The following is a 21,824-nucleotide window of genomic DNA, read 5'->3' as shown; positions in this document are numbered from 1 at the left end:
GTATTTGAAATGCAACATTCAACCGATAAATGGCGAAATCTTTATGAACAAGCCCTGGGTATTTTCATGCAGGTTCTAAACTGAACAGCTACAAAAGCTTAAAAATGGAAAAGTCAGTAACAAATAGTCTTCTGAGTATTTTTGTTGGTCTGCCTTAGCTGGAATTCACATATCATGAAAGTAAAAAAATGGCACTATGGGACAGGAAAAAGGATCAACAAACACAAGACATTGCATCACTGTTTCAGAGGAAATTTTGAGGGCATTAAAAAGATCTGCTGCCTAGAGGAGTGTGTGTAAACAACATGTTGTTTTTACTTGGGCTGCTGAGATTTAAAATAATTAATCTCAGAAAAGATCATTGCTGAACTATCAAGTAATGCCCTTATTTCTTTTTTAGATGTCTCTTTTATGGAAGAGGAGAGAGGCCTGTATCTTTAACAGAGCTTGTAACATAAGACAGCTGTTGCTAATCACAGTCTTTGATTTTATTTTCCCATTGTCTGCACCAGCAATTTGAGAAATCAGACCATAGACACTTGAGTAGAGACAATTTTATAATACTTATCCTGCAACTTCAAGACCTGTTTAGCTACTAGAAGCCTTTTGTGTTCAGTTAACTTTTACTCAAACCTTAAAATGCTGCTTCTGACTCTACGGCTGTCACTGAAGGGATCTACCCTCACTGCACCTTAACCTACAGACCGTAATAAACCTTTAGGCTAAGGGTTCCCTTGGAGCAATTTATATTTCTACATGTAGTTAAAATAAGAGCAAATGTCTTTAATGGATTTATCTCATTCCTAAATAGAGAGTCTGTAAACCACATGATTTTTTTTTTTTTTTTTAATGGTCAGAATATTTGTCCAAAATTTTATACTCTTGGACACTTTCTTCAGATTTACAGAACCCTGCTTACTCAGCACTGCCCAAAAAAGCTTATCAGCTAAACAATGAATGAATAATTCTAAATAATGTTCTTTCAAATACAAGTGCCTCTCAGGTGAAATCATACAGCAATTCTCTTAACCTTTTATAAGTACAGGTCTGATCAACTGCTCTTATTACCATATTCTGCTAAATATATAAAATTAATGTATTTTTTTTACCCAATTTCTACTTTTTTTGGTTTTTATAAAGCAATCTGAAGCAGCCACTGTGTATTGATTTTGACTATCCTAATGTATACAATTCATCAAGAAAAGATAACACACTAGACCACAGCAATCAGCAGTTTGATACAAATGGCAAACGCAGTACTTGAAGGATGGTTACTAGATGGTAGCAGGAAACCTGCAGTTCTGGGAATAATTCCATGCCAAGTACGGAATATTGCTAGCAAATCAACTACAGAAACTTTCCAAGAGTGTATTTTGCATTACTGAGTATTTCATTTCCACCACACTGATTTTTTTCACTGCTCAAAACCTGTAGCAATACTTTATATCTTTTACTGCTCATTAATATAACAAGCTCATTAAAGTAAATGAAGGTTAATTTAATCATATTCTGGCACTATATTGGATAGATTATTGCATTTGTCTTTTAAATAGTTTGTCTTTCATTCTACTATCTTCATCAAACAGTATTCTGAATAATTATCACATTGCCATTATAAAGTTACAGCACTATTATATTCTTATTAAGAACTTCAGGTCACCTACAGCATTTACACAAAATATCACAAATCTAGTCAAAGCACCTCAGGCTATGCAGCATAAGAGTAATTCCTTATAGCACTATGTGCATTCCTAAGGTCTTTACCATTTGGATGATTACATTATCTCAGTTTTATATTCACTACTCAGGAGGTAAATGTCAGCTGGAATCATTGAATCTCAATTTTTTTACACCTTTCATTTTGTTTGATAGGCTTTTTTACCAATTGTAATTCATTGCTCTTACTGATGAAAGTATAAAGCAAAAAGCTAAGAGTGTAATCAAGGCTAATGGTGAACCAAATACCATGTGATAATAAATCAGCAAGAAAAAAATACTCTAGAGATAGAGATGTTTACCATTTCAGCTTGAATACTATTAGAACAACTGTTTATGTAAAATACAACACTGTACACAACAACAACAAAAAATCAACATTCTCTTCTTTCATGTAAAATAAAAACTAAAACTTCAGACAAGCACCTGAATTTGGGGCTCTTTTGCAAGAAAAAAAATGCTCTTTTAATCATAGTATGTAGCAATGAGGCGAACAAAATATAATATGAAGAAAGTATGTGACGGAGAGATGTGAATTTTATAAACAGGGACATACATTGTCAAAGTCATAGCTTGCAGTAATTCTGCTACTTTATCTTTTAAAACTTATTACACCAGAGAAAATCCCCCAACTCCTGTATGAGGAAGCTGTAGCACACTTAAGTTGACTTTTCAGAGTTATTGAAACATTTTTTCTTTATTCTGCTAGAATACTTTTTTTGTTAACTGGTCTTTTATTTTCTAAAAAGACAGTACACGTGAAAAAAGCAACTATAAGAAAACATCTCAACAGTTTGCCTAAGGACCAGCTACAAAATCTACTTGAAATAAAAAAAAAAAAAAAAAAAAATCTCATTCCCTTCAATAGCTTTTCTGAAAGGCCCTGAGACAGAAGTTACACCATATAATAGCTAGTAACAGGTAAATTCAAATACGAGCTTCATTTCTAGGTTTTGTAGGTTTTTTTGTATTGCAAAGCCTGCATACTAAGAGTCAATAAAAATGGTTAAGTGTATGACTTCATCATTATATTAAGAAAGATTAAACAAGTGTTAGACTATATTCACAGTACCTTTGGATATTGTTTGACAGGGATCAGAACTCTTTCTGACAGCTTTATGTTTTTGTTGCTGATAACATCAAGATATTTCTTTTCTTCATCTTCCTTCTTGCCTTCAGAACCCTGAAATTTTTCAATTTCTGAAAAATATTAAAAAAGAGAGCAATCAGTAACATGATATTTGTCATCGTCAGAAACTTTAAACTTGCCATTATAATACAGATTGTGCACTGAACACCTGTGCTGTTTGCACTCACATGACACATACTGTTGTCTTTGAAAAACCCGGACTGTCACCTCTGCTTCTCAGCACTGGTAACAGTCCACAGGTCATACTCCTCAACTAATTCTTCCCCAGCTGAAACTGAATCTAAATGATCTCAGTGGGAGCAGGAACAGATGAGGCTTACGATTCAGTCTATCAGTCTTTTCAAGAGGATCACATCATCACAGCTTGATGCTATTTTGTAAATGTGACCTGCCAGAATTAAGTCAGATTCTAATTGCAAGGGCTAACTTTCAGTAAGAGTAGTAAAAAAGCAAAGAAACTTCTTGTTACTGAGTTTCCATTCAAATGCTTCTGAATTATTTAAAAGTTGTACAAAATAAGATAAGAAATAAAGTTAACTCTTGCACAAAAAGATTCTTCATTAAAGAAAGCAGTAAGTAATTGTTATATATATAATAACGATCGTATCTAGAACATTTGACAGAATTTACAAAAACAACCCCAAAATACATTCAGGTTGAATATTTTGAGTTCTTTATTCCCCAAAGCTCTATAAGCAACAGATAATAACAAACACTTGAGTTTATTACCCCGCAAAGAACATCTAATACGGTGCCTGAGAGCTTCCTGATAGTACAGGTACTATTGAAAAAGCTGCATTTGCAGCAGTGTTATTGACAGCAAAGAAAATGGCAATACTTACAATGAGTTAATTATAACTGAATTATAGCTGAAAAGGGACAGCTGTGGGTCTGAGAAACATGCAGTTTCAAGGCCCAGAAAGCAATGGAGAAGAGTAACACAGTGACAGCAATCTGTAACACATATACAAGTTTCTTTGACTTACAACAAGCGTAAGGAAAAATGTATGTAAAACAACAGCCCAAGTCACGATTTGTTAATAAATGTTTATGCTGCCTATTCTAGATCAAATAATTTATTTAAAGCCTGCACCAGCAGACAAGTCTCGAATGCCACTGTTATAAGCTCTTTTAAAACCTCTCATAGAACACAGCTAAAAACTCACATGGGATAAACCTTGCCTAATTTAGGATTAAAAAGTTATTGTAATAATCACTAAAAGCATGAGGAGACAAGATTCATTTTTATAAAACACTTTAATATAGCTGGAAAAAACGTGGTATGTTACGTTCAGTGGGAGCAAGCATCAACTAAGCACGAGCTTACAAAGCAATATTCTGCAGTATAAATATTTAGTTCAGGCAGATTTAATAGAATCATAGAATCATAAAATCCTTTAGGTCAGAAAAGACCTTTAAGATCACCCTTGTGGACCTCTGTTGGACTCTCTCCAGTATGTCCGCCTCTCTCCTGTGCTGGGGGGCCCAGCACTGGACACAGTACTCCAGGTGTGGCCTCACCAGTGCTAAGCAGAGGGAAAGGATCACCTCCCTCGACCTGCAAAGTCAGCCAAGGAGTAAGATAAGCCTTGAGATGGTTTATTTCTAAAACTGAATGTAGTGCTGGATATGAACAGTGAAACCTGGTGTCCAAACTTTATATGAAAAATACAGCAATAGGATTCTGCTCAACAGTGGGGCAGTCCTGTGAGATGAGCTATCTGGGAAATTTTTGTTCCCTGAGCCCGGGGCTTGTGTCTTCTGGGTGTGGTCCCCAAAAGCCTTGTGATGTCACCAGAGAGTCACAGTGACCCCCCTGACATCAGTCCTTTTGGGGCATGGGGCAGCCCTGAAGGGCCACAGTGCTGTCCTCGTCCGTCGGGGATACACGCCTGCAGGTGGGGGGACGAAGGACCCCCATCCCGCGGGCTCCCTTCCGAGGGCACAGAGAGGATCTGCCAGACGGAGACACCGGCACGGCTCAGGGCGCTGGTCTCGACCTGCCACGCCCCCAGGGTCGGGCTGCTGTTGCTGAGACGCCAGGAACCCCTTTCCTGCCTTCCCAATTCCTGCTGGCACCTGTCCGGGAGGTCAGTCACCACCCTGCCCCGAGAGCAGGAACACGCAGAGACATCCCTGGTGTCACTCAACTGCCCTGGGATGGTCCCTGGTGTTTGTGGCAGCACAAGCACAGCCCCCAGGCAGAGAGGACAATCTTTAGCGCTCAACTTCCATGGCTTTGCTGCTTCCTGCAGGTTGTGTCTCCAGGGCAGGTCATGAGCTTTGTACCTCTTTTGTTTTCAGTGCGAGATGGCATTTGAGGAGAACTTGGCAGAAGACGGTACCTCTTCCCCTGCTGCCAGCACCAGCCAGGTGCCCCAGGCTGCACCACAGGATGCTTCTGAGGACCTGATGTGCCCAATCTGCCAGGACACCATTAACGACCAAGCCTCCGTGAGCTGGTGCAGGCACGTTTTCTGTTTTCCCTGCATATTGGAGTGGTCCCGCATAAAAGCTGTGTGTCCAATCTGCCGGTGGCCTTTCCACCGCATCGACCGCAAGGTGGGAGACAACTATGAGGTGTACCACATCGTGCAGCACAACAGCTCCACCAGCCAAGCTCGAGGAGGGAGACCTCGGCCCCACTCTGCGGAAATGAGGCGGCATCGTTCCTCAGGCCGCCAGCACCGCAGCTCTTCCAACAGAGACCATGGCAGTGCCCATGCCAGGGCCCCAGAGAGGGGCCAAAGCAGGTCCACGAGGTGGCACCACGATGGCCACAGCAGGGTTCAGCACGCCGAGGGCTACAACCCCTCGAGCAGCAGGAGACAGCAGCAGAGCAGGGCTCAGGACATGGCTCGTGACACTGCCCGCGATGAGGGCCAAGCTCCAAGGCCCGAACGGGACAGCCCAGCCTCCTTGGGGAGGAATGAGCGCCGTCAGCGGGCAGGCCGTGTTTCCTCCACGGAACAGCAGGCCACAAGGAGCCGATCCCGGCGGAGGTCCCGCAGCACTTCGCGCCAAACACAGCAGGAGCAGCAAAGGAGGAGGAATGGCAACAACGGGCGAGCTCTAAGACCTGAACGGGACAGCTCAGCTTATTTGAGGAGGAGTGAGCGCCGTCAGCGGGCAGGCCGGGTTTCCTCCACGGAATGGCAGGCCACAAGGAGCCGATCCCGGCGGAGGTCCCGCAGCACTTGGCGCCAAACACAGCGGGAGCAGCAAAGGAGGAGGGATGGCAACAACGGGCGAGCTCTAAGCCCTGAATGGGACAGCCCAGCTTATTTCAGGAGGAGTGAGCGCCGTCAGCAGGCAGGCCGGGTTTCCTCCATGGAACAGCAGGCCACAAGGAGCCGATCCCGGCGGAGGTCCCGCAGCACTTCGCGCCAAACACAGCGGGAGCAGCAAAGGAGGAGGGATGGCAACAACGGGCGAGCTCTAAGCCCTGAATGGGACAGCCCAGCTTATTTCAGGAGGAGTGAGCGCCGTCAGCGGGCAGGCCGCGTTTCCTCCACGGAACAGCAGGCCACAAGGAGCCGATCCCGGCGGAGGTCCCGCAGCACTTCACGCCAAACACAGTGGGAGCACCAAAGGAGGAGGGATCGTGATGCCGGGCGAGCTCTAAGCCCTGAACGGGACAGCCCAGCTTATCCCAGGAGGAGCGAGCGCCGTCAGCGGGCAGGCCGGGTTTCCTCCACGGAATGGCAGGCCACAAGGAGCCGATCCCGGCGGAGGTCCCGCAGCACTTGGCGTCAAACACAGCGGGAGCAGCAAAGGAGGAGGGACTGAGATAACCGGCGAGCTCTAAGCCTCAAACAGCAAGTCCCAGCTTATTCTGGGAGAAGAGCGCACCGTCAGCGGGCAGGCTTGTAGACAGTTGTAGTCTACAGATGTAGATGTCTATAGCTTGTAGATATCCTTGTAGTCCTCCTGAGTTGCCTGCCCCTTCTTCCAAAGGTCGTAAACTCTCCTTTAATCCCTGAGTTCCAGCCAAAGCTCTCTGTTCAGCCAGGCCAGTCTTCGCCCCTGCTGGCTCGTCTTTCGGCACATGGGGATGGCCTGCTCCTGCGCCTTTAAGATGTCCTTCTTGAAGAATGTCCAGCCTTCCTGGACTTCTCTTCCCTTCAGGACTGCCTCCCAAGGGACACTGTCAACCAGGCTCCTAAACAGGCCAAAGTCTGCTCTCCAAAAGTCTAAGGTGGCAATTCTGCTGACCCCCCTCCCTACTTCTGCAAGAATCGAAAACTATCATTTCATGATCACTATGCCCCAGATGGCCTCCAACCGTCACATCCCCCACCAGGCCTTCTCTGTTCACAAACAGCAGGCCCAGCGGGGCACCTCCCCTGGTTGGCTCCCTCACCAGCTGCTTCAGGAAGTTATCTTCCACACACTCCAGAAACCTCCTAGACTGCTTTCTCTCTGCTGTGTTTTATTTCCAGCAGACATCTGGTAAGTTGAAATCCCCCAGGAGAACAAGGGCTAGCAATCGTGAGACTTCCCCCAGCTGCTTATAGAATATTTCGTCTGCCTCTTCATCCTGGTTGGGTGGTCTATAACAGACTCCCACCATGGTATCTGCCTTGTTGGCCTTCCCCCTGATTCTTACCCATAAACACTCAACCCTGCTGTCACTATCGTTAAGCTCTAGACAATCAAACCATTCCCTAACATACAGGGCTACCCCACTGCCTCTCCTTCCTTGCCTATCCCTTCTGAAGAGTTTATAGCCATCCACTGCAGCACTCTAGTTGTGCGAGTCATCCCACCATGTTTCCGTGATGGCAACTATGTCATCGTTTTCCTGCTGCATAATGGTTTCCAGCTCCTCCTGTTTGTTGCCCATGCTGTATGCATTGGTGGAGATGCACTTCAGTTGGGCTATTGATCCCGCCACCTTTCTGGGGGGAGAAGCCCTAATTCCTATGTGATCATACTCAGGTGCTTCTATGGTCTCTAACCCATCCATAGCCCTTGCATCTTTGCTGCCGCATAGATCTCCATTCCCTACCTCCACTGAGATGGCAGACCAAAGGACCTTACTAGCACACCGTCCCTCAAACACTGGTGCGCCTCCCCCAGGCTTATCTCTAGCGAGCCTGGTTTTATGCCTTTCCTCCTTCAAATCTAGTTTAAAACTCTTTCAATGAGCCCTGCCAACTCCTGGGCTAGGATCCTTTTCCCCCTTTGAGACAGGTGTACCCCGTCTGTCACCAACAGGCCTGGTGTTGTGTAAAATGATGCATGATCAAAAAACCCAAAATCCTGTTGGTGACACCTGTCGGTCTGCATATTGGGCCTTCTGTTCCCCTCAGGAGAGAGTCTCCCATGACAATGACCTGTCTTTTTTAATTTATGGAAGCGGTTCCAACACAGGGCGTAGGCCAACTTAACCTCGGTGAGACCTCTGAGCTAGATGTACCATCGTCCTCTTCATCATTCGCTTCCACTTGCAGAGCCTCATACCTATTATGCAAGGGCACCTGGAAAGGTGGGGTAGTCACAGAGGTGATGCGCCTGCTGTGCCGGGCAGGAACTTGTCGCCACTGCCTCCTATCCCTGAAGTCACTGTGTTCAGCCAGGCAGAGAGAGGATAGGGAATCTTCTGTGTCATGGGTCCTGTCTGCCTGTTGGGCCTGTCTCAGGGAAGGTAGGGTGCGATTCCAGTAGTGTCTCTCTCTCGCGCACTCCCTGATACTCCTCAAACTACTCATCTCCTCCTGGAGCTCTGTCACTAAGTGGAGGAGTTCCTCTACCCAGGCACACCTCCCACAGCTGTGCTCACTGCTGCCGTCCGATACTGGCATAAGAGTAGGGCACACCCTGCAGCCTGACACCTCGGTGGCAGTGTATTCGCACTGGAGCTCTGTCTGGGAAGCTGCATCAGTCATGGTGGGTGCGGAGCTTAGACATGCCATGGCTTTCTGCTGGGTGGATACCATTGCCCCTTTCCTGGTCAAACTGGCAGAGCTTCCTGCACACCCTTCCATGTGAACTGCCGCACAAACTGCCATGCCATGCCCTTGCTGATGCACCACGCCCTGTTTGCTCCCCCTGCTCGTAGCACTCCTGGTCACTAGTGCTCCCCAGGGGCTCCTTTTATATGTATGGGGGTCTTGGCCACCGTTGCTCCTGGCCCTGCCCAGGTCTCATCAGCCGCTGCTGCGTGAGCAGGCTACAAGAAGCCGATCCCGGCGGAGGTTCCGCAGCACTTCGTGCCAAACACAGCAGGAGCAGCAAAGGAGGAGGAATGGCAACAATGGGCGAGCTCTAAGACCTGAACGGGACAGCCCAGCTTATCCCAGGAGAAGCGAGCACCATCAGCGGGCAGGCCGCGTTTCCTCCACGGAACAGCAGGCCACAAGGAGCCGATCTCGGAGGAGGTCCCATAGCACTTGGTGCCAAACACAGCGGGAGCAGCAAAGGAGGAGGGATGGCAACAACGGGCGAGCTCTAAGACCTGAACGGGACAGCCCAGCTTATCCTGCTGCTATCCTTGTGGCAGGCCACAAGGAGCCGATCCCGGCGGAGGTCCCGCAGCACTTCGCGCCAAACACAGCGGGAGCAGCAAAGGAGGAGGGATGGCAACAACGGGCGAGCTCTAAGCCCTGAACGGGACAGCCCAGCTTATCCCAGGAGGAGCAAGTGCCGTCAGCGGGCAGGCCGGGTTTCCTCCACGGAACAGCAGGCCACAAGGAGCCGATCCCAGCGGAGGTCCCGCAGCACTTGGCGTCAAACACAGCGGGAGCAGCAAAGGAGGAGGGACTGAGATAACAGGCGAGCTCTAAGCCTCAAACAGCAAGTCCCAGCTTATTCTGGGAGAAGAGCGCACCGTCAGCGGGCAGGCTGGGTTTCTTCTAGGGAACGGCAGGCCACAAGGAGCCGATCTCAGCAGAGGTCCCGCAGCCCTGCAGGGAGCAAGGCCTGGTAGCATACCCTGCCACGAAGGGTACTACTGTATGCCCTGCTACTAGTGTCAGAAATTATACTACTTTACACCAAAAGCTCCTACTAACAATTGCAAAAAACAGTGCCAAATCCAACTATAAAGCTTGGGGCCAAGGATGTATTCTCTGTAAGAAAACACATCTGCAGATCTAAAGGGACTCTTGCAAGACCTTTTAGGGTTATGATGATAACAGGACAGAAACTTGGGTGCTGGTTCTCTCATACTGTTCTATGTTACACTTGTCTATAAAATGCTATACTGAACATTTTATATGGGTGTGCCTTTTCTCCTTATATTGCATTTCTACAGTATGATCAACTGACGATTTTATCACTTCTCCTTTCTGCCCTGGTACCAATGACACCAATGGTTATTAGAAAACCTCTTGTCCTTCCACATCACCTGTTTTCTCACCGTTTACCCCAAATATCCCCCAGAATAACTCTTTCTGTTCCTTACCACTCTTCTCACAAGGTGGCAGTGATAAGTGGTCGATTTACGCTTACTCTGCTCTATTGCAAAGAGACTGCCTATAATGCCAGTCCAAATTTAATGGCTAGTAGCAAGACTTTGAAAAGTCTTATTTTCTTCTCCTGCCTCCTCAGAGACTTTAAAAGTAACCCCCAAAGCCTTCATAGCGAAATTTGCCCCTGTGGTATGCTCTGTACAGAGCCTCATGTTAATGCCCTCAGTGGGAGTACATGCTACAGATTCTTCAGAGCATGCCCAAAGGCTACCAAAGTCATTGAAAAACAATGGTGTACCAAGAACATTGTTACTTTCAAGTAAGACTGGTGGAAGGAGGAGCTTTCTCAAAAGACAGAGGCGATACAATAAATTAATTCCTGGACCAAGACAAACTGTATTACATTTTTGTATTTAACTAAAGTCACCCTCTATTCTGTACACTCCTTCTTTCACCCCATGACTAGGACTACCACAGATCAGAAGGAGCAGGATGCTGCCATGAAGGAATTCAGACCAGGATCAAGCTGCCGACTTGCTGGCTCACAGCACTGACGTGCAGCAAGTTGCATTAGTTATAAATTGTGACCTGCTGGCCAACTCCAAAAACTACAGTCATATGTAAAGCACACTATGAAAACATAACCAATGCCTTCAGATTTTAAAACTACATGTTTATTTTTATGAATGCACCCATTACACATTTTCTGTTTACTGAAAGCCAGAGTTAGTATAGGATTTTGAAAACAATGGAAAAAGGAAGGTCCATAATCAGCTGTGTTCTTCCAGCGAGGACAAACACAAGGAAGTCAACGGTACATTTTCACCAACACTGATCTTAGGCAAAAAGAGAAAAGAAAGTGTTCCTCAAGAAGAAACTTCACACATTTTCCACCCACTTTTGCTCCAAACTAACTGAATTAAAGCAGGGAGACAGAGAGCTATTCAATTACCTCCTTCAGTACCTGTCAATCCCCAAGCATGCTTCATTCTCGCCTTTCATCAGTAACACAGTACTCTCTCACTTGCTTCTGTATAATACACATGTATCTCATCCCTCTTAATTGGAAGAGAACATGCATATCACAGTCATGCAAAAGAGGTCACCACTAGAGAACTGTCAGAGTCTAAAAGCATTTCTAACATCTTTTCAGAGATATTCTTCCCTATGAAAATTGATCTTCAGCTCTCTCCAGACTTGGAGCTGTAAAATTCTGGAAATACTGCCAGCCTGTTTAAGATTTTTTTTGAGGGGAACAGCTTCTTTTTCCTTCTCTTCACTGATTTAGCACAAAATGCAATAGCTGAGTGAGTCGCTCTTACTTTTTCAAAACTATCTGCTTTACTCTTACAGTGCCAATAAAATGATGTTAATTATAGTTCACTTCAAAGTACTTGACACCTATTACAAAACTTCTGTCATGAATATAGTTTTTCCATTAAAATTAGGCATCCCACAGTAAAAACATCCTTTTGCTACACTTAAAGTCATGTCAAAACTCATCAAAAAATAACGTTCTTCTCGTCAGCCTGTCCAACCTACCAAAAAATGAAATCTACACATCCTTCCTACTGTCAACATTTGCCTCCCACTTAAAGGAATTCTGCAAGCCTACCTTGCACCTTACCTATCTGGCTTTCCTCATTCTTCTGTTTGCAGTACTGGCATTACTTTATTAAAGAAACATGAGCTGCTGTCACAAGGTCAGGCCCTTTTAAAGAATGATCTGTTCCCATTAATGGGAGTGATTTCCAGAATGGGAATATCACCAACCTCTTGCCTGTATGCAGTATTATACAATATAATATTATAATTAAAATAAAAATAAAATAAAAGGGTCCAGATTTGCCCCCCTCTTCCCCAGAACAGGAAGGACATTGACAAAGTGGAGTGAGTTCAGCAGAGGCCACCCAAGATGGTTGGGGCTGGAGCACATGCCCTGTGAGGAGAGGCTGAGGGAACCGGACCCGTTTATCATGGATAAGAGCAGCTTTGGGGGACCTAGCAGCAGCTCCACAGTGCCTATGGGAAGATGGAGTCAGGCTCTTCATAGCGGTGTGTAATGAGGGAATGAGAGACAACAGAGAAAAGGTGAAACAAGAAAGGTTTGGACTGGGTATAAGGAAAAACTTTCCCACTGTGAGGACTGCCCAGCAGTGCTGTAGGTTGCCCAGAGATGATGTGCAATCTCTTCCTTTGGAGGCTTTCAAGACCCACCTGGATAAATTGCCGAATGACCTGGTCTGACACCATAGCTGGCCCTGCTTTGAGCAGGAGGTTGGACTAGAGACCTCCTGAGGTCCCTTCACACCTGAACTATCCTATAATCCTATAAATGCAATACCTTTCAGACCTACACTTGTTTGTGAAATTTGCTTGAACTTGTCCAAAACATTTACATGTTATTGCAGACAAAGTTATAAAAGGACATAGTAACAGCCTGAAACTTTTTTAACAAAATGTAATAATATAGGTAGAAAAGAAATTAAAGATCTACAGAACTTCATATTACTAACCGATTAAAAACCAAAGAAAGAGAATTAACAAGAAAACAAGTAAGGAGAAAATGAAAGTGAGCAAAGACTGAGTAAAACTGAACTTAGATTCCCTATCCTCCTCTCTATACAGGCAACTGATTTTTACTGCCTGGTTACTCTTCTGACTCTACCCATAGACCTCTCAGCAACTTGCAGAGGTATGCCAGAGGGGTTGTATTTCTAATGATACTGTAATTTGGGAGGAGAAAATTACCTACTGTATCTATGTACTGATCTATGGGTAGATCAATATAGATTAGAAAAGCTATAAAAAGAATATTAATAGTGTTAAATAACTAGAAAAGTTCTCAAGTGGAAATATCAATTCTTGCTAAATTTATGAACATCATCTGCTCAGACACACAGCTTTCTAGGGAGAATTTTAAGCCTGATTGCCAAGAAGTTCCTCAATACACTATTTCATGTAATTCTAGTTTGATTGCCAAGTAATTCTTCAATATACTATTCCATGTAATTCTAGATATATACCAACTGTAATCATGAAAAAAATAGTATTTATTATGAAATTTACTGTAGAAAATTGGTGGAGTCTTTCTCTCCTCGTTAAAAATAACAAACAGCAATCACTCAAGGTCTGTATCGGCACGTGCAGTATAAAGAAAAGATCTGGGATGCATTTTGAGTGCAATGGACTACTAAATACAGTTGTTGATAAAATTAAGGAGTCACAGCAATGTTAGCTACAAGATATATTTTTTTATTGTTTTTGGAAGAACATTCTTATTAAAAGGACTGAGTGATTACAACATTTATTAAATACATTTTTTATCAAATTGTTAAAAAGAAAGCAAGCCGCCGGGTAAGATTTTAAAGACTAAGGTTCTTTCAGAAGTGTCTTTGAAGTCCAACACATCTCCCTTTGGGGAGATAGTCTGCATAGGCTGTGAGGGAAGCTTGGTGTTGGCAGCTGTTGTATTGATAGAACTACGGTGTGCAGTTCACTAAGTAGCTGAACTCAGTACAGTTCTCCCTTCTTTCCTCTTACCTTCAGAGCAGCTTAGATAGTATTATGAATATGCCACCAGTTAGATGAAAGGCAAACTTGAAAGTTGCCGATGTATTTTTTTATTTAATTCTGGTTTTCTTTCATCTAAGAATGAGACTACTCTTAAAAAGAGGAAGTAGAGCATGAAGATTTACTCAGACTAGAACAAAAAGAAAGCAAACCTCACCAAAAATATCAAAAGTGTATTTATTTCTGAACATATCTCTAGGTGTCCTTGAATTTAACATCCTACAAAATTGTGTTGCTATGATGTGTAAGAAAAAGAATGTAGTTCTTTGTCAACAAAGATTTTTGCAGCTTCTACTGTGTTAAAGTCCATTCAACAAGGCACTTTAAGACATGCTGAAGTGCTCTCCTGGATTAATCTGAAGAGAAAACATCAATGCTGTGCTACATATTGTATGGTGCAGAACACATAAAGTAGGGGTGAAAGATGAATCGATCAATGAAGTCACCGATAAGTCCCCCAGTGAGATACTCATTACCTACCCCTGACTATCTGAAAGTATTCCTGAGAAGGTAGCTCTGCCTAGCTGGAGCAAGTAGCAAAAAGGAAGCTTTTCTGTCTCTCCACGGTTTCTGGAAAGGAGGAAATACTTTCTTTTTCTCTCTTCAGTCCTAGAACTTATTAGTGATAAAAATGTCTGCTATTCTGTCCTCAGAGCAAGAGAGAGATGAACAGCAGGCTTTCCCCCCCTTCCCCCTCCCCGCTCTCACTTAGCCTTTATAGGGTTTTTCTGTACTGTGAGGTAGAACAGCTATAGAATAAGACTGACATCTGGAAGTATATAGTATTGAAAATTATGAAAAGATGCCACTTACTGAAGTTAAGAACTAGTATAAAATTTTGCTTGGAGTTCAGCCTTCTCACTGACCTCTATTGGTTTTCCAGTTAGCAATGCCACTAATGAGCTAATAACCTCTGCTCACACAGTTATCAGTGTCTGAAAGGAGTCTACAAACCTTCAGAACAATAGTTTCCATTTAGGGTGTGATCTTGGGCTCAGAAAGTCGACTGTATCTAAAAGAGTGACAGGAAAACTGAAGTTCACTGAGGAAGAGATGATGAAACCCCAAGTAAATACGAGGAATTGCTGACAGGGGGAAGAGATTGAGAGTGTCACAGAATATAACCTCTGCTTCCTAATGTGCTTCTGTCAGCAAATAGAAAACATTGGCTCTGACTGCTATACAGACAGGACAACACTCTGTGTGTACACATACTCATATATAAAACAAATAGTTATATATAAAATAAATATACTTTTTATTCATAACTGGTAAAAAAGCATGAAAGAAGGAAACCAAAGATTCAATGCTGGTATATTTGATCATATATACCATATCTACCTCTCTGCAATGACATCTCTTAAACATTCATTGCTTCATCACAAAAGAGTTCATTGACAGAAAAGTTGCATCCAGGTGCTCGTTAATACTATATAGCCAACATAACACATTAAGTTTGTTTCTGGCAAATGTCAAGTTTAATGATGTTCAGAGATTCACTAAATGTTACCAGGATTTCATAATTCACCCGAAAGATCACACTGTTTCCTATCATGATGGAAGACTACTGATCTGTTTCTGTTGTGGTAGATTTTAATTTACCTTATTTCAGACTGAGAGCAACAATTACAAATAATACCTTTTGGATAAATTGATATTTTAATTGAAGGACTAAACTAGTGATATCTAACAGCAGAAAGGTATGTAAGCCTTCACTCACAAACCCACTGGAGAGCCTATCTTTGCTCTGAGCCTCCACTTTGAAGTCTGTACAAATAGATCCTTGCTCCAGAGGATCAGCAGTGTCTACTAAAAGATGATCTACCTTCCTGTACTGCCTCTTCAGGAGAACCTGTCAGCAAAATCTAAAAATACATGGTTTATGCAGCAACATAAATTCACACACTTATAAATGTGCAGTGAAAACTGAAGAAGCTGAAGTGGTTAAAATGAGTAAAATTTAAGATATTTTAATAATCTGTAGAGATTTTATGGTATAAAGCCTCCTGTGGATTTTTCTGCAGAATTTTCAATGAATTTGACCAAACGCACTCTTGCCCACACCACACTCGTTAGGTCTTCCTCATCCATACTACTCTTCAAGCCATGTCTAAGTATTAACAAATAAAATACTGATCTGCAGACATGACAGGGGGCATGCTAACAAGGTGCCAGTGCTTGGGCCAGTGTACCATTCCTGTTCAGTTTAATGAAATGGCCATAATGTAAGGATATGGAAACTAGCCCAGTAATCACCCCAGAAGTAGGAACAAGTGCTAGTTGTAACAGATAGGTTTAGCAATTACATATTAGTTTTAGTTAAGCAACCCCGAGTGTTCTTGGCTACTATTTATCTATGCAGGAAAGAGCACTTGGCAACTGAAGCAAGATTAAGGCCATTCTTATGATTGAATATAAACCAAGTATCTACAAACTATTCAACAAAAAGCAGGACACCTGAGTCCTGCCTGGAAATAGGATTCTCTATGGCAACTTTAGAAAAGAAAATTTCAAGCAAGAGAACTTGTTTTCATAGGAAAGAAAACACGTTAGCATCAGGTAATGTGATTTCATTACACCAGGTTATTTGACACAAGGAATTAAAATTCATCCTAGAGTGGTATTACAGCCTGATATTGCGGCAAACAAGATGCATGTTTTTCATAGGCTTGTCACCTTGCCTTAGGAGTACTTGTTTTCATTCTAGAGGCCACAGCAATAAATTAAAATGTACAGATGTCAAGGAGACTTGTTTCATTTCCTGCAAATATCCTTCAATTCCTCCAACTACATTTCTAGGAATCAATTTTAAAAGGTGAAGAAGACCTGTTTGAACCTGTCTGCAACCCATTTCATCACTGCTGAACATGATAGCCTGTTATCTTGTCAAAGGGAAGAAAGGGGCCCAGGATAATGTTTTCAAATAATGTGAGTACAGTGTATGCTCCTGGCATATATCCAAAAAATCAATGATGGGGAGCCTCCCTTTTTTTCCACTAGATTCTTTGCTTTTTATTCAATAAAAAAAGCCACCACAAAACCTTTGACAATTAAGATCCATGTCAGCAGCTGTACTAACCAGACAGTATGGACTCACATGCCAAGACTACACATATCACAGGCAAGCTCACTAACAAAGACCAGTTAGATGAAACTGAATCCACAGCAAGCAGGAGTGTTGACAGTCAGGAAATTCGGTGACCAACCTGAGAAGCTCTCAATGGCAGTGAAACCTGCTTGCGATGAATCTACACAGCTGCTTAATTTTTTACAGTCTGGGAGTAAGTTTGAATCGTTGCTGAGCCCTTACACATGTGGATACCCATAAATGATACCTAAGTGTTATACTCCTAATTCCAGCTGGCTGGAAGACCCCATGCTGGCACATGATGGCCAGGTATCATTTTTCACCCTGTCAAAAATTCATAGATGCATTTCTTGTTCTCAGCTCCACTTCAAAGTACCACAGCTATAACAACAACATATTATAAAATCAAATATATTCTCAGCTCCCATATATGGCTTTTCATCGTCTCAAGTCAAGTTCAAGGCAACGGCACTCATTTTCACTTTCTAGCCTACAGCCCAGGGTATGTAACAGCTGGCCTAAAAGTCTATGCCAGACCATATGAGAAATGAGTTAACTCCTCAAGCACAGTGCAACTCGCTATATTTTCAGTGTGAAAAAGATTGGGTTCAGCTCTGTGTGAGATAACAGTTTTTCCAGGAGACTAAGGTCTGTTATGACTCTTTTCCAAACGCGTGACCTCCTGCATTGCTTTTACCTTGTCACTACCACAAATATATGGTAAAAAGAGTATAACTAATGAATTTTGGTTTCCTATAGATTTGTGAACAATATCTCTCATCACCTGTCCTTACACACAATACGCTTGTTTGTTCAATGTGTTCTTTTCATCTCACCTTCCTCCCAGATCTCTCACCTGCTTAGGCAGATGAGGAGACAGCAGATATTTTGGCTGACTCAGAGGTTACTTTAAGCATCTGTTTGCTGCCTTTCAGAATGGATGTGGATGTGGGGCTGAGCTATTGTGCTTTCCCTCAACATGGCCACTATTTGGAATATTTCCTCTAGACACAATGACCAGTCTTTCTTCTTAAAAACATGTAGGAACTTCACATGCATGCATTTTTGTCCTTATATCAAATATGGCTGAAATTAGCCAACATGTTCAAAAATTATTTGGGAGAAGGAGCCTGGTAGACAAATAGACCATTTAATTGGACAAATTAATTGTATTTCCTTGGAATTTTTTCCTTAAAATGCCCATAAAAAAAGTTTCAATCCTCTTGGTTTTCCCTAGGATTTGAAAACACTAAATACCTGAAAAATGCAGAAGCACAGGTTACATGAGTGGGAGGGAATGTAATAAAATTATATTTGATGCAGGAGCCCATATGCTGCCACTAGGCAGGCTCTTCATTACCTTTGTCCTTACTAGTGTACCTATAATTAAACTGCTTAGTGAATAATGTACAGCAGCCAGGTAAGGCACTATGAACCCAGCATGAATACTTTTGTAGAACAGGATAAAAAACTAGAATAGAATTCAGGAAATTAAGTAAACAGAGACATTACATTTCAGCTAAAAAGCAGAAGTACCTTTCAGTTTGGTTTTTTACCCATTCGCATGGTATTGTATTTTGTTATCCAGAAGCTAGCCATACAAATCTGGTGGTATATGCCCTGCTTTGCTTTAGAAGTAATTCCTCCCTCCAGTAAAGGCAGCTGGCAGGTAAGTCTTTGATTGTAAATGTGAAAAAGAACAACTGCCATATTTAAAATTGTCAAGCTAATGAAAACGCTCATTATACTTCTGTATATCTGGTAACATCTTTTCTTCTTTCCTGTCTCTTCCACTTTATATGTCACCTTCATGAATCACTTCACTATTACTGTTCATTAACAGGCATACAAAGAAGTCCTGCTGAGATCTTTTTTTCCCAGCACACTGGTGAAATAGTAGTGACTTCTCTAAGGCTGGCCAGATTTGAGAACTGTCCTGCTTCACAACAAACATCCTAATTAACCATGCCCAGATGAAACGGCTTATGCTGCTGCAGCTTACGTATCATGAAATATTTAATAAACAGGGAAAAATACAATTCACAATGAAAATGTTAAAGGAAATTGCTCAGTTTGCCTGCATTTTATGTCTCAGACTAACAAGCCTTTCACCTGGTTACACGTCTGTCACTGACGATCTCAGCAGCTGGTAAAAAGAAACATCTGTCAATCTGTTTCTGTTCCTAAGGATGTACAGGGCAGAGAACGAAGTTGGGCAAACCTGCATTGATTCAAGCATGCTGAAGAGTTTGTCAGCTGCCTTGATTAGCACAGGAAACAGCCTCTTGAGTTTAGAAAATGCCACAGGCTCATTCTCGAAGAAGAAAATTTCCAGGAGCACACCGTGTTGCAAGACAATCTGTTTCGTTGCAGAACAGGTCTGCTCAGGCTCAGCCCAACACACGAACTGCAATTTGATGCTGAGCTAAGAAAGAATTCAGCATTTTTGTGGAAGTGTTTCTTTTCTCAATAAATGATAACCATTTTATACAAAAAATACTCCATCAGGACTTGGTATGTATATTGTTGGGTTTTTTTAAGGCTGATAAAAATCATACAACTTTCCCTTTGTTTTAGGATGGATGCCACCAACAGCAACAGCTGGCAGCACCCATACATTCATCATTTCAGTTTTATGAAGTAATGAAAATAGAAGACAGATTTTTGTTTCAGCAGAAAATACCCAGCAGTCTTAGTACTGGAGGGGTCGAATTGTTGATAATCACTGGGAGCGTGTCAGTTCTTGCACACACACAGGCTGCCCAGCTGGATGACTGAGAATATTAATGTCCATTTTAAAAATACTTGTTTATAAGGATGTTCCGAGAAAGAAATATGTGTCTTATAATGCACCTGCAAAAACAGAAAGTGCGAGCAACTTTAAAAGAAAAATAACTAAATAATTAAAAGATTTAAAAAAAAAAAAGAGTGGTAGGATAGACAAGACACACAAAGTGATATTTGCACTTCGATTTTCTGGTTTCTCAGAAACCTCCAATGGTTTAAAATCCTTTCTTGGCTGAAAAGACTTTCCTTAATTCTAGAAAGTAAAATGAAGCACTCTGACAGCTTGCAAAGTATTGTACAAGAGATGGCACTAGACATGTATAGATGAAGCTTGGTTTTCATTATAAAATGTTTCTGGAAAAGAAAAAACACAGGATGAAGCTGGAAGGCAAGGAATCTGGGAATCTGGAAAGAAAGATGTCAGGAGATGGCTAAGAGACACTCAAGGAAATAGGAAGCAGAAAAACAAGAAAAGAGATGACAGCATCAGTCAAGGTAAGGAAAAAAAAAAAGGAGAGGAAAGGCAAAAGTTAATGTCATACTTCATCAATCTTCTGTTTGAAGAAGACAGCAAGTTATTGAGCAGGACATGAGAAATCAAGGGAACAAATCTGAAGACTGTGCCTGAGGTGGACAACAAGCAGGGATATCAAGTAGAGTGGAGAAACAGAATTGTTTCTGAACAGGAGCTAAAAGAGAAATGGGCAAATGTAGACCCTCTCACTGATTAAGCACACTTTGAACTCTTAATGTTAAATATTAATTTATGCTATCTATATATATATAAATACATATGTTTTTTATATATATGAAATGTTAATACACACATTCATTTTTGTCTCTGTGAACTAAATTTAACTTGCTAGCAAACCTTGCTCCTCGCTCAATATTCTTAGGTTTAGATGGTGCGTTTCGATCTAAATACGCCACCACGGAGAAAAAGCCGAGGCTGGTGATTCTCAGGCATCAAAGTGGAAACTGCCAAACGCTCCTGAGCCTGGCAGCTCCTTCTGCCTCCTGGAAAGCTGGGGACATGCAGGACAATCCTGACTGGGAGCGTGTACTCAGGTGCACCAGTTAATGGGAATGAGGGTGCAGAAGACACTCAGGGGCACTGAAGAGTCTACCGTCTTCCACCTGAGCCCAAACTACTGCAAAAAGGCAGAAAAGTGGGTGATAGCTTTATATTATAAGCTAACCAGTGCTTTCTTCAAATCACAGAATCCCTTAGCGTCAGGGAGCGTCCCTGTGAACTAGAACTTTACCAACTGTACCACCCAATTGCCAGAATGGACCAGGCAGGACTTAGATTCACTAGCATTCTCCCAGACAATTTTGGGGCATGGCTGAGAAGTACGCTATCAAAGGCCAGGGACCACTCACAATAAAAAGTCTGCATGCACCCTCTGTTTGGGAGGGCGGGAGACATTAACGGCATGGATGCATTAATTTTCAGTAACAAAGACTGGTCCTAGGCATACTTAATATACTTACATAGACACCGCTTATGTCTGCATTGATCAGAGCCTGGTGCATTGAGAATTACAGTTTAGTGATTCTGAAGTTCATTTCAGGTTTTTTTAAGAGTAAATATAATGGATGGGGTTCACTCTGAGATAAGGTAATTTTTGCCTTTTCCCTATGGCCATGTCATTTCCTTAAGAGCGTCTTGTTAGGGGCTTTATATATGAAGGTTTAAAAACAAGAAGTAAAACCTGAGAGGTAATTTGTATGTCGTACCTATTCTTTCTGCTCTTCTTTGCAGATTCTCAAAAACAGCTCTAATATCTCAAGGATGGGGGCAGGGGGGTGGGGGGGAGGGCAAAGCAGCAAAGCTTTGGAGAAGAAACCTTGCAGTGTACAACCTGGTTAGTGTTACACCAAAGAAGCAATACCTGATAAAGGAAGCTGTAGCAGATCAATGAAATGAGGGTGTAAAGACCAGGTCCTGCAAAGAAACCTGCCAAGGGTGAAACTAAACAAAAACAATCTTATTACATCAGATTATATCCTTCATATAAACAGAGTTTAAGCATAGGCTACATGTTAAATGCCACTGTGGTATTTGCTAGGGTGTCCTAGAAAGCCCAAGGCA

The 21,824-nt window shown here is 42.5% G+C and overlaps 1 protein-coding gene across 1 annotated transcript in view; it reads right to left on the bottom strand.

Moving 5' to 3' along the window:
• Positions 1-21,824, bottom strand: part of KHDRBS2 (KH RNA binding domain containing, signal transduction associated 2) — a gene marked incomplete at both ends in the record, with an annotated part of 376,341 nt that overhangs the window by 294,380 nt on the left and 60,137 nt on the right. Inside the window, one exon of the mRNA XM_082305658.1 lies at positions 2,789-2,916. Coding sequence (XP_082161784.1) covers positions 2,789-2,916 — 128 coding nt within the window. The remainder of the gene's footprint in view (positions 1-2,788; positions 2,917-21,824) is intronic.

Source organism: Platalea leucorodia (genome assembly GCF_965183815.1).
Source record: "Platalea leucorodia genome assembly, chromosome: 3".
Classification (NCBI taxonomy): Eukaryota; Metazoa; Chordata; class Aves; order Pelecaniformes; family Threskiornithidae; genus Platalea; species Platalea leucorodia.
Note: the sequence above shows the minus strand (reverse complement) of the source record. Positions and strands in the feature narration are given on the sequence as shown.